Here is a 13,998-nt window from a genome sequence, read left to right as displayed (position 1 = left end):
CAAAAATGTGTAACAAGGACAACTACTGAGGAGGTTTTTTTGGTCCCAAAGCCCTATAGAGTTATGCTCTAAAATTGGACTACTGCTCGAGATGCTTTTAGAGCAAGTACAATTGGCTGATCTAGGTGGGCTGTAAGATTTAATATATTTTTGCCGAGTTGAATTAGAGAGAACAGAAGCAGGCTACAAACTTACAGCCGACTATAGTACGAGCTCCAAGACCCTTTGTGAAAGAAACATATGCGCCATATATTAATGATAGAGTATACTAGTATGGCCGAAAATTGGCAATGGCTTCTAGGTGCATATGCACCCATTGTCTAAATACACAGTTTGGAAAGTTGAAAAATTCTGAATAAAAATCCCGCGTGTATATCCAGACATTCTATGTGCGTGCACAAAGTTTTCGGTGAAAACGAGGTTTTTTGTGGCTTGTGTAAAAAAGACAATTTCTGATGCTTCATTACAACTATTCATTTTGCATTTCTTTATTTTTTTACACAAGCCACAAAAAATGTTGTTTTTCACCGAAACTTTGTGCATGCACATAGAATGTCCGGATATACCCATGGAATTTTTGTTCCGGATTTTTTCAACTTTTTAAAATGTGTATTTAGACAATGGGTGCATATGCATCTAGGAGCCAATAAATTTAGCTATAAGTGACATGACAAATTTATATAGCCGGCTATTCGCTATACTATTAAATGTATCCCCTCCCACCTTCCTATCTTTCCTTGTGCTTTGTGTATCGATGTGTATATGTGTGTTCTATTTTCCCTGGAGAAAACTGTGAAATCTCTGATTGCTCATTTCTGGAGCTACATTTACATGTACAAGAGTTTGGCTACTGAAATACATACAAGGGGGCTAGGTAAAAGGGCACCAATGGCATACATGGATTTACAAAAACTGACTCCGGCCAGCCTCGTCCGCCATGCCACCGCCTCACGAGATGCCGGCACTCGTCACCCGCTGCATGGACTCGTCTCTCACGACCGCGGCATGCGAGGGTGCCTCCTGCCTCACCGTCGCCAGCGCGGCGGCCACCGCCTCCTCCACCCTCGACGCGGCCTGCTTCATGTCCGGCCGCCTCTCCAGGTCCGTCTCCACGCACTCCATCGCGATCCGCAGCAGCCGCTTCATGTCCGGCAGCGCGTACTTGCACGCCGTCACGATGGCCTGGTCGAACAGGTCCTGCTCGTGGCCGTCGGCCTGCGCCGTGGTCGCCCACATGACGAGGTCCGTGCCGCCGTTGGCGTTGTACTGCGACGGGAACTTGCCGGTGAGGATCTCGAGGAGGACGATGCCGAGGCAGTACACGTCGGCCTTTGCCGACGCCGGGTGCCCCGCCACGCACTCGGGTGCCCGGCGCGAGAACATGGACGTCGGCGACTCCGTGTAGTTGACGAGGCTGGAGTAGCCGAAGTCGACCAGCAGCGGCTCGAAGTCCGGCGCAAGGAGCACGTTGGAGGACTTGAGGTTGCCGTGCGGCACGTCGTGGCCGGCGGCGGCGAGCTCCGCGTGGAGGAACGCCGCGCCGCGCGCCACGCCGGCCGTCACCTTGAGCCGCGTCGGCCAGTCCAGCGCCGCGTAGTCCACGCCGCGGTCGCCGTGGAGCACGTAGAGGAGGCTGCCCTTGGGGATGTACTCGTAGACCAGCAGCTTCTCGTCCTTGCGGTAGTGGTACGCCAGCGGCGGCAGCAGGTTGGCGTGGCGGATGCCGCCCAGGCGCTTCATCTCGGCCTCGAACGCGACCCTGGTGGCGCGGTTCATGTCGCGCGCGCGCTTCACCACCACCGCCACGCCGTTGGCCATCACCGCCTTGTACGCCGACCCGAGCCCGCCGCTGCCGATCATCTGCGCCGCCGCCTTCATCAGGTCCGTCAGGCCAAACACGCCCTTGCAGTCGTTCACGATCACCAGGTCCCCGGTGACGCCCCCGGTGCTCAAGTCGTCCACCTTCGCCGCGGACGACGCCCGCCGGTGCCCCCCGCCGGTGCCGCCCGCCGACGACCCTCCCGTCCTCCTCCCGAGCCACGACATGCTCCGCTTCTGCGCCGTGGATGATCCCTGCTTCACCATGTTCACCGGCGGCGCCTCCTCCGTGTCGCCCTTGTGGGCGTGGTCGTAGCCGTGGACGTGGGCCGGCTGGCCGCCGCTCGCGGAGAAGACGACGACGACCACGATTACCAAGGCGAGCAGCATGGCCAGCACCACGCCGAGCCAGCTGGTCGACTCGGGCGTGATCTCCGGGCGCTTGCACGGCTGGCCGGGGGTCGGCACGTAGCAGAGGTACTGGTTCCTGCGGAACCCGCTGACGTCGAACCGCCGGAACGCCTCCGGGACGACGCCGTCGAGGTCGTTGTCGGAGACGTCGAACGCCTTGAGCGCCGGGGGCGGCGCGGGAGGGAGCTCCCCGGAGAACTTGTTGCGCTCGAGGTGGAGCTCGATGAGCTGCTCGGCCTTGGCGAGGGACGCCGGGATGGGGCCCGAGAGCTCGTTGCCGTCGAGCCAGAGCTTCTTGAGGTGGTTAAGGTTCGGGAAGAACTCGTCGGGGATGTCGCCGTGGAACTTGTTGTCGGAGAGGAACATGGACTTGAGCGCGGTGAGGCGGTGGAAGCTGGGGAGCGGGCCGGTGAAGTTGTTGCCGGCGAAGGAGACGGAGCGGAGGTCGGGGAAGCTGGAGAGCGCGTCGACGTCGATGGTGCCGCCGAGCTGGAGCCCGCTGAGGCGGAGCCCGGCGACCTTGCCGCGGGCGCACACCACGCCGTGCCACTCGTGCGACCCCGGGGCGCACGGGGACCGGCCGCCGTTGTCTGTGAGGAGCCACGACGAGACCGAGGAGGAGTTGGAGAAGGACTTCTTCAGGTGGATCAGCGCCTCCGTCTCGCTCATGCCCTGGGCAGTGGACGCCGGGAGGGTAACGGCGGCGATGCCGGCGACGAGGAGGGGGAGGAGGAGGTGGTGGTGGTGCGGAGAGGGGCCCATGGTGGCGGGGAGGCCGGCGTGTGAGACGCGCGCGCCTAAGGTTGGGGAGGATGGTTCCCGGGTGGTTTTGGCTTCTTGGGGCTCTGCTTCCTCGCCCGGAATAGCAGGGCGGCCGGCCGAGGATGGCGCCAAGGCCGCATGCGCGCGCGTGAGGCATGGATCTCACCAGTTCAAATTACTGGGAATGGCTAGATGTAAGTTGCCTGAGTTTCAAATTTGGGTCGGTTGATTGTTTTGAGCCGTTGGATGCAGATCCAACGGTGGACAGGCCTTCTTCTTCTTCCAGCTGATCTCCTTCACTAGCGAAAACGTTTTTTACCGGAGCCGGGAGCTACCGGTGGAGCATCCACCGTTGGAGTGCTTTTAGGTATTTGTGCCCTTGTTTTTGTGTATATGAGAGATGAATAGGAATACATAGAAATACATGTGGGCCTTCTCCATGCTCTTGTAGCTTTATGTCAGGAGAGAGAAAGGTTGGAGAGAAGACCGACTGCATGCATATGCTAAAATAATCTCTCTTCCCCATCAAAAGACTTCCATTTAATTTTATTGCGGAAGATCTTCAGAACAAGATCAAATTTGGATATTCTTTTATATATTTGAATTCATACCAAGAAGATCTTCATAACAAGATCAGTTTTGGATACATTTGAACTAGTTTTAATTTCACTGATTTCAAAAAATAGATTTCATGAATTCAAAACATAGATTACACTTATATCCAATTTTTCACTCATTTTAGATAATGGATTTCACTAATTTCAAATGATTTCACTCATTTCAAAAATAGCTATCAGTCATTTGACATTTCAACGATTAGTTATCTTTCAGTTACATTCAAAATCCATTTCACTGAGTTCCAAAAAATGATTTTCCTGAACTAGATTTAAAATATGTGTGAGATTTAATTTTTGGTATATGAACTTTGTGAAAACAGGTACAAAGGCATCGTGGTTTGAAAATTGGGCTAACTGAAATGTCATTGTAAAAAACAAGTTGTTCTTGAAAGGATTGAAAACTTATTTTTGAAATACTAAGTTTCAGTCTTTTGCAAAAAAGATAGTGAAATATGTTTTAGAAAGGATCGAAAACTTATTTTTGAACAATTGAAATTAGTTCTTTGACAGTTGAAATAATCAGTTCACTCATTGTGAAATATGAATTTAGAATTGGAATAAGTGAGATGATATTGTAAAAATGTTTTATGCCACTCTTTTAAAAAAACTAAGTTTCAGTATTTTGTAAAGTATGATAGTGTATGTTTTTGAAATGATTTAAATATTCTTTTTGAAGAGTTGAAATCATTTCTTTGACGGGTGAAATAATCAGTTTCAATCATTGTGAAATATGAAAATGGAATTGGAATAGCTGAAATGACATTGAAAAAATTAAAATTGTTTATGCCACTCTTTTGAATAGTAGTTTCCGTCTTTTGTATAATATGACAGTGAAATAGGTTTTTCACAATGAGTGAAATCTTCTTTTTTATGAACTGAAATCAGTTCTTTGACAATTTGAAATAATTAGTTTGACTACTTGTGAAAATGAAATTGGAATAACCGAAATCTGTTTCAATGTGTGAAATGTGAAAATGAGTTCTTGAAATTATTGAGATCAGTTTTTGGAAATGAGTGAAATTAGTATTTTGAAATGAGTGAGATTTGTTTTCTGAAAGAACTAAAATTAGTTTTTGAAATGAGCGAAATCAGTTTTTTTTCAGATATTTGAAAGTGGTTCTTTGAAATAATTGGATTTAGTTTTTGAAATTATTAATATATTTTTAGAAATATCTCTAAGTGAAATCAAATTAAAAATAAGGATTAATATTAAGCTTATTAGATTTCCTAATTTAGACTGATTATTAAATTATCTGCTTTGGTATGGGGTAAAAAAAGGACAGCACCCATTGCAGTCACGCTCATGGACTCCTCGGCAAGGATTGCACGTGGTGGGCCCTGGCCCAGCTGGGAAATACGAGCCATGCAAACATGAGAATACTTGGCCTGTATGTGCATGTGGTCCCACAGCTTTTGAGGTGGCAACATTTTTTTGGTTTGGAATCCACCGGTACCTCCCACCACACGTAAAAATAGGTTAGCATCTTCCCTAGACCGCCGCACCAACAGCCGGCCGAACCGCCTGCCACCACCACCCGCGGCCGGCGGTGCTTCCACGCAGCCTCACCGCACCGTCCTCCCTCGACCGCGGCCCATCGTCGTGCTGCCACCCCCCGGGGCCCATCGCTGTGCTACTACCCCTCTCCCCGGTTAATACCAGTTTTCTCTCCGATGAACTTGCGCCACCGCCGTTCTTTCGCCCCCACCATCCACCCTAAGATAGATAGTGGGGCAGCCTTCTAGCAAGCTCCTTCCTTCCCTCCAGCCTCCCTCCGGCGAACTCTCGAAATCGACTGACCTCAAATCGAAGTGAGTCGAGTGACATTTAGCTAATGTGACGACAATATTACACGTTTGTAAATCTACTCCCTATAGTTACCGTTGTACTGCTTCTGAAATCAAAAGCTAAAATTGCGCTCACTGAGTACCAGGCAGCAGATGGCCGGTGACTTAAATAAACGAAAGAACATATATAATTGAATACAACATATACAAAAATGAGCCGCCTCGCGTTTGCGGGCCTTTGATTTTGGGGGCCTCGGGGTTCGGGATCCAGCGAGCCGGCCTGGCCTTGCGTGCACGACGGATTTGGCTTCAACGCACTGCCCCAAACCGTCCTTGAGCCAGCTCCCCCCTTTGTCGTGACCCAAAGGTCCATGCCATTGTCCGGGCATCTACTTTCTTGGCAGCTCGGTGATGGCCGATCCTGACTTTTCTGGACAGACCATTGCACTACAAAAAAAAGACACATCCGTGATATTTTAGGCCGAACGAATTTTTTTTCCTGTCATACTTATGACACTTATATGAGGATAATTGTGACAAAACCCGGTATCATCATAGATGTGGTGGGCTCCTACTTCTATGACAAAAAATCATGACAGAAAATGGGCTTTTCATCCTGAGCGGGCCGGAGACGCAGCTGCATGACATTCTTTGGGCCGTCCATGACGGAAAAAACCATAGTAGAAGCGAGGGCGAGGAAAATATCGGGGTGTTCCTGGTTACGGTGGGTGGTCGGGGCCGAGCGATGCGCGTTTCTCTCGTACACGCACGCGCGTGGGTGTGAGGCGCTGGGCTCTAACTGAACCCGAGCGAGGCGTTGGGCTCTAACTGAACCCGAGCGATTGCACTGCAGGCTACGTGTTACTGAACCCGAGCGATCGATCGATGGCTGTTAACTGAACCCAATCGAGCGATTCCTTCGCTACTGCTGCTAACTGAAGCCGATTGATGCTGCCTCTGGATGAACAGCGAGCGTTGCTGGGGGGGGGGGGGGGGGTTTGGAAGGGTGGATGAACAGGACCCCGTGGTGTTGCCTCTGGATGAACAGGACCCCGTGGAGGGCTGGATGAACAGGACCACCCCGTGGAGGGCTAGATGAACAGTGGACGGTGGAGGGCTGGATGAACAGGAGCCCGTGGAGGAGTGGTTGAACAGGAGCCCGTGAAGAGGGCTGGTTGAATAGTAGCCGGTGGAGTAGCGCGCGGTGGAGGCTGGATGAATAGGAGCCCGTGGATGAACAGTCGCAGGTGGAGGCTGGAGGAGGTCGACGGTGGATGAACATTAGCCCGTGGAGGCTGGAGGGGGTCGACGGTGGAGATGAACAGTATCCCGTGGAGTCCCGTTTTGCGGTACGCCACACCCCTCCCGATGAACAGGACCCCCGTTTCGACCGTAGCGCTCCAACACAAGTCCGTTTCCTCCGTTTTGCGGTACGCCACACCCCTCCCGATGAAGAGGACCCCCGTTTCGACCGTAGGAGGTCCGTTTCCTCCGTTTTGTGGTACGCCAGACCCCTCCCGATGAACAAGATCCCGTTTCAACCGTGGCCGGTCGAACACAAGGCCGTTTCCTCCGTTCTGCGGTACGCCAGGCCTCGTTTCCATCGGCTGTTCCGTCCAAGCCGGTTGGCTCCCACGCGTTCTGTTGCCTCCCGATGAACACGGCGCATTCCGTTGCCTCCCCATGAACACGACGACGACGCAGTTTCTCCGTTCCGACCCAGCCATGTACACGAGCCCTGGCCGTACGTATGCGCGAGTAGGCGTTCGAGACCCCGCCCGTATGTACATACGTAGCCGTATTTTCTTTCTTGCACACTGGCGGCTGTACATACATGTACATGCTACATGGGCGCCTCTACTACGATACGTGCACGCTCTACATCGAGCAGTATGTACGTACACGTTCGCGACCAGAACGACAACGCTACGTACGCTTCGACCAGGTGGGTCCTGACTGCCAGGCACTTCCTTGCGTGCGAAGATATAGCTGGTGGGTCCCAGTAGTCAGGGGTGAATCGTTTTTTTTCCGGACGCACTTCCTTGCGTGCGAAGATGTAGCTGGTGGGTCCCAGCAGTCAAGGGGAAACGTTTTTTTCGCGAAATATGGTGGCCTGTCTGGTGGGTCCCCGCTGTCAGGTGCAGGAATAATTATTTTGCGCGTAATAAGGAGGCACTTCCTTGCGGCTGCCGTGGACCCAGCTGTCAGCCTCTCCACGTACAGTACTCTTCCGATGGAAGTCGGTCGTTGACCACATTGACCACACCGCGCCGAGAGCACCAAGGCGGTGGACGACGGCGAGGCCTAGGAAGGGGACGAAGCGGAGCCAGGGAAGACACGGCAGTGGATGCCCATGCGGAGAGGAGTACGAGGGTTCACTGGTTCGGCTGCGACGTGAGGCTGCCGTCGCTGCATAATAACTGGGGGTGTGGGTGAGTAGAGGGATGGCCTGGCCAGCGGTGGGAGTAGTAGGGGGCGGTGAGGCCTCTGCGGCATCGCAGCCGGCCACGGGAGGCAGGAGCACGAGGCACGACCGGCGCTGGTTTGGGCGGCTGGAGCAAGAAGACCAGAGGTTGAAGAAGCACTACGGCTGTTGGATGGACATCGTACGGTCACTGGAGCTAGAATCGTGCATATTGACTAAGTTGACAAAGCCCTCCGTCCCCGTCAACTTAGTAGGCCCACAAGTCAGCCTCCCACTATACTGGGTCCCAGCTAGCAGGGGGAGTATTCATTTTCTTGTGCGTAATAAGGAGGCACTTCGTTGCGTGTGAAGATATAGCTGGTGGGTCCGATCTGTCAGCGGCGGTAACGTTTTTTTCGCGAAATACAGAGGCCCTTTGGGTGGGTCCCAGATGTGAGGTGGAGGAATCATTATTTTGCGTGTAATAAGGAGGCGTTTCCTTGCGTGCGGCCGTGGACCCAGCTGTCAGCCCCTCCACGTACAGTCCACTTCAGATGCATGTCGGTCGTTGACCACGTTGACAAGGCCGCGCCGAGAGCACCAGGGCGGTGGACGACGGCGAGGCCTAGGAAGGGAACGACACGGAGCCGGGGAAGACTCGGCAGTTGTTTCCCATGCGTAGGGGAGTACGACTGTACGAGGGTTTACTGGTTTGTCTGCCGTCGCCGGAGAATAACAACATGTGTGGGTGGGTAGAGGGATGGCTAGGCCAGCGATGGGAGTACGGTGGGGCGGTGAGGCCTGCGCGGTAGCACAACCAGCCGCGGGAAGGAGTGAGCAGGCAGTCCCGCCGACGCTTCTTTGAGCGGCTGGAGCAGGAAGAGCAGAGATTGAAGAAGCACGATGGCCGTTGGATGGACATCCAACAGTCACTGCTTGTGCGTCAACCTTTTTTTAGGAAAGCCTCAAATCTGTGGAAAACAGCATACAACCCATCTGCCATTATTTCTAATGATTTATAGCCCATTTGCTAATTCTTAAGGTTTTTTTGGAGCCCATTTTCTTTTTGTTAGCATTACAGCCCATATTGTGGCCACGGTTAAAAAATTATACGAAATTTTGCATATTTCGGTGCGGTCCGAACTGTTTTTAATCCCGAAATTTCGAGTCACATTCAAACTGATATTAAAAATAAATATATATCAACATAAAATCCAACAAATTGTCCACGCATAAAAATCAATGCAATTTAAAATCTCGAATGAAAAAAAGAAATTTGAAACTAATTGCCGGTTTGATGTGTTTTAAAAATATACAACCCATTTCTCATTACTGATAGGCCATTTTCTCGGCCAGCCGAATGAAGCTCTCCTCATCTTGAAAGATTTGCAGCCCAACATGCCTGACAAAGCGACTTACTTGGCAAATCACAAAAAAACTGGGCTGTGGCCGTGGACCCAGCTGCGGCCGTGGACCCAGTTGTCAGCCTCTCCACGTACAGTACTCTTCCGATGGAAGTCGGTCGTTGACCACATTGACCACTCCGCGCCGAGAGCACAAAGGCGGTGGACGACGGCGAGGCCTAGGAAGGGGACGACGCGGAGCTGGGGAAGACGCGGCAGTGATGCCTACGCGGAGAGGAGTACGAGGGTTCACTGGTTCGGCTGCGGTGTGAGGCTGCCGTCGCCGCAGAATAACAGGGGCTGTGGGTGAGTGGAGGGATGGCCTGGCCAGCGGTGGGAGTAGTATGGGGGCGGTGAGGCCTCCGCAGCAGCACAGCCGGCCACGGGAGGCAGGAGCAGGTGGCACGACCGGCGATGCTTTGGGCGGCTGGAGCAAGAAGACCAGAGGTTGAAGAAGCACTATGGCCGTTGGATGGACATCGGACGGTCACTGGAGCTAGAATCGTTCATATTGACTAAGTTGACAAAGCCCTCCGTCCCCGTCAACTTAGTTGGCCCACAAGTCAGCCTCCCACTATTGTGGGTCCCAGCTAGAAGGGGGGGTATTCATTTTTTGTGTGTAATAAGGAGGCACTTCCTTGTGTGCGAAGATATAGCTGGTGGGTCCGACCTGTCAGCGGTGGGAACATTTTTTTCGCGAAATACAGAGGCCCTTCCGGTGGGTCCCAACTGTCAGGTGGAGGAATCATTATTTTGCGCGTAACAAGGAGGCATTTCCTTGCGTGCGGCCATGGACCCAGCTGTCAGCCTCTCCACACACAGTCTACTTCCGATGGTGTCGTTCGTTGACCACGTTGACCACTCTGCGCCGAGCGCATCCAAGGTGGTGGATGACGACGAGGCCTAGGAAGGGGACGACGCGGAGCCGGGGAAGACGCGGTGCCTGGGAAGACGCGGAGCCGGGGAAGACACGGCAGTGGATGCCCACGCGGAGAGGAGTACGAGGGTTCACAGGTTCGCCTGCGGTGTGAGGCTGCCGTCGCCACAGGGCCTGGCTAGTGGTGGGAGTAGTAGGGGGCGGTGAGGCCTCAATGGCAGCACAACCGGCCACTAGAGGCAGGAGTAGGCAGTCTCGTCGGCGCTGGTTTGGGCGGCTAGTGCAAGAAGAGCAGCGATTGAAGAAGCAGCAGGACCGTTCGATTCAAATCCAACGGTTACTGCTGCTAGAATCGTTTGTTGACTAAGTTGACAAGCCCTGCGTATGCGTCAACTTAGTAGGCCCACAGGTTAGCCTCCCAACCGGTGCGCCCCAGATGTCAGTTGGAGGAATCATTTTTTTCGTGTAATAAGGAGGCAGTTGATTGCGTGCGGCCAGGCCAGCGGAGGGAGTAGGGAGGGCCGGGGAAGCCTGCGCAGCATCACAGTGGGCCACAAGAGTTGGGAGCAGGCAGTCCCGTCGGCGCTAGTTTAGGCGGCTGGAGCAGGAAGATCAGAGATTGAAGAAGCACGTTGGCCGTTGGACGGACATCCAATAGTCACTGCTGCTAGAAATCGTGTGTTGACTGACAAAGCCTTGCGTAAACAAGTCAGCCTCGAAATCTGCGGCGTGTACAACCCATTTGTGAAAGTGCGTTATATCGACTAGAGGGGGGGGGTGAATAGGCGATTTTTATGAATTCTTCACTGAGGGAATTTGCGGGTGAGGAAATTCCTTAGCGAAGAACTACTTGCAGCGGAATAAGTACTCAGAAGTAAACATAACAGAACACAAGCATGGTCATCATGATGAAATGAAGACAAGCACTGAGTACAGAAAGCGTAAACATAGGATAACACATGATGAAGACAAACAGACTGAAGAAATTGAACTGAGGAAATTGAGAAAGTCTTCAGTCAAAGTCTTCAAACACAGATATGACAATCACACAACACAGTAATGAGCAAATGAAAGAGTTGAGGAAATAGAACCAGTAGGCTTGATGAAGACAATGATTTGGTAGACCAGTTCCAACTGCTGTCTCAGTTGTACATCTGGTTAGGGCGGCTAGGTATTTAAACCTGAGGACACACAGTCCCGAACACCCAGTCCTGAACACACAGTCCAGGACACCTAGTCCTCACCGTATTCCCCTTGAGCTAAGGTCACACAGACCTCGCCCAATCACTCGTGGTAAGTCTTCAGGTGACTTCCGAACCTTCACAGACTCGGTCACTCGGCGATCCACAATTCCTCTTGGATGCTCTAGACCATGACGCCTAACCGTCTGGAAGAAGCACAGTCTTCAAAGGTAACAAGCGTCGGATCCATGCAGGATCAATCTCTTCAGTGATGCTCAATCACTTTGGGTTTGTAGGTGTTTGGGTTTGGGCTTTTCCTCACTCGATGATTTTCGCTCAAAGTCCTCGGAGGATGGGATGCTCTCAAATGACAAATGTCAGTTTCTCTCGGAGCAGCCAACCAGCTAGTGGTTGTAGGGGGCAGCTATTTATAGCCTAGGGAGCAGCCCGACATGATAAGACATAAATGCCCTTCAATGATATGACCGTTAGGTGGGTAGATATTTTGGGACAGCTGGCGCATAGCACAACAACGGTCGAAAATTTGAGTATCAAATTCCTCAGGGCTATCATGTTCCTCACTTGTAGGCAATCCGCACTGGCGAATTCCTAACTCCTCAGTCAGAACAAATTCCTCAGAGACCATAAGAACTTCGTCTCTGTCACTGAAGAATATGACTGAACTGTATGAGATTTCCAATGGCTTCACTCGAAGGGATTGGTAGGTGTAGGATTTTGAGTTGAGCATCACATGGAAATTTTTCCTTAGTATTTCCTCGACCCCCCTTTAACAGTACGGTGTTTCCTATGACTCAAGAAAGAGAAAAATGAAACTACGCAAACAAAAGTCTTCACGCTTCATGTTCCTCAAATGAATACCAAGTCTTCAAGGTCACACCAATTTCTTCACTTTCAAGTCTTCAGAAATCCAAAGTCTTCAGTCGAAGAACTTCATTTCTAGGGGTCGACTTTCTCTGTAAATATCAAACTCCTCATAGACTTATAGACCTGTGTACACTCATAAACACATTAGTCCCTTAACCTATAAGTCTTCAATACACCAAAATCACTAAGGGGCACTAGATGCACTTACAATCTCCCCCTTTTTGGTGATTGATGACAATATAGGTTAAGTTTTCAACGGGGATAAACATATGAAGTGTAAATACTGATATTGAGGAATTTGATTGCAAGATATAGAAGAACTCCCCCTGAAGATGTTCATAGTGAGGAATTTGCTTTTGAAGCAATGCACACTTGAAGAGTAGAATCATGGAGAACTCCCCCTATATCTTGTAATTCATACACGCATTTGACATATAATATAAAGAATTTGAAATGCATGACGAAATATGTTGACTGATGTAATTCAGCATGCGTGCATTAACGTTAATGAGGAATAAGCATGCCGAAAATCACAGCAAAAGTATCAGGCCACCATAGAGTTTAAGTTTACAACTCGATCCAGCAAAGTCTTGAAAAGAACGAGAGTTGCAACTTAGAAAAAAAACGCCCATATAAGATAGACCCGCTTGAAGACTAACTCAAATTTCTCCCCCTTTGTCATCGAATGACCAAAAGGATCGAAAATGAGGACTAACGCCCCTGAAGAATATCAAGTTGATAAAGGAGCGCCAGCGTTGTTGGGGTCGTTTGTTGATGTAGGGCCTGCTGCAGTGTCGTCTAAGTCTTCATGCTCATCGGTGTCGCGCGATGAAGAATAGGAGCTGGCCACCAAGGAAGGAACCTTGACTTTCTTGTATTTCTTCGGTGGAGGTGCAGACCAGTCAAAATCTTCCTTGAGACCCATGTTCTTCAGATCTTCTTGACCATATACATGTGATAGAATGGCCCAAGTGCGACCGAAGACTTCATGGAGGTAGTAATGGTTTTTCTTCACTACATTATGTGTAGAAGTCGTGTTGTGAAGAATTGAACCAAACTGACGCTTAACCCATTTATGGTTTCGATCCACCTTCTGGTGAAGACTTAGCAGAAGCTCATGGTCAGTCATCACATGGGGAGCAGTGCCTTGAGGATTTGGCTTGGTTGCGTTGGCGGCAGAGTCATGGGTGGCAGAGTCATCATTGGTGGAGTAGGATGCAGCCTTGCGAAATTGACCATCCAATGGACGAATGCCTTCATCAATAACAGCAGTAGCCTTGCCCTTTTCATCAGCTGAGGAAAATGTCCATTTGAGGACTTCAATCGGGGGCAAGTAGCTGCAATGGTCCAGTGTATCAGCTTTGTAGTTGAGTGAAGACCTTGTTCTGATGAATCTCATAATCCACGGAGCATAAGGCTTCAACTCAAAAGGTGACATTGCGACATTGGCCAGAGTCCTCATGAAGAAATCATGGAAGTTGACGGGAACGCCATGAATGATATTGAAAGCAGATTCTTCATGATGCCAACGACTTCTTCTTCATTCGAGTCGTGGCCCTTGATAGGACTCAATGTCTTCGTCAGAATGCGATAGACAGTCCGAGGCACATATAACAATTCCTTCACAAGGAATTTAGTTCTTGGGGCCTAACCTGGCTTCAATGGCTTCATCAGCACTTGCATATAGTGATCTGTAAGCTCAGGTTCACTGTAGACGCAACGAGCAGCTTCAAGGGGAGGACGGAGAGGCAAAGCACGAAGCAATTCAGTAGCTGGTGCCTTGTAGTGAGTATTTTCAGACATCCAGTCCAACACCCATGAATTCACATCTTCAGAGTCTCCGGTGATGTGCAGA

At 50.9% G+C, this 13,998-nt stretch overlaps 1 protein-coding gene across 1 annotated transcript; it reads right to left on the bottom strand.

Annotated features, from left to right (window-relative positions):
* Positions 1 to 793: 793 nt before the first annotated feature.
* LOC109771258 (pollen receptor-like kinase 3) lies at positions 794 to 3,058 on the bottom strand. Its single transcript, XM_020329954.3, has one exon. The coding sequence runs from the start codon at positions 2,989 to 2,991 to the stop codon at positions 949 to 951; it is 2,043 nt and encodes a 680-aa protein (XP_020185543.2). The 5' UTR covers positions 2,992 to 3,058; the 3' UTR covers positions 794 to 948.
* Positions 3,059 to 13,998: the final 10,940 nt, after the last annotated feature.

Source organism: Aegilops tauschii, chromosome 7 (genome assembly GCF_002575655.3).
Source record: "Aegilops tauschii subsp. strangulata cultivar AL8/78 chromosome 7, Aet v6.0, whole genome shotgun sequence".
Lineage (NCBI taxonomy): Eukaryota > Viridiplantae > Streptophyta > Magnoliopsida > Poales > Poaceae > Aegilops > Aegilops tauschii.
This window is presented reverse-complemented; position numbering and strand designations above follow the sequence as displayed.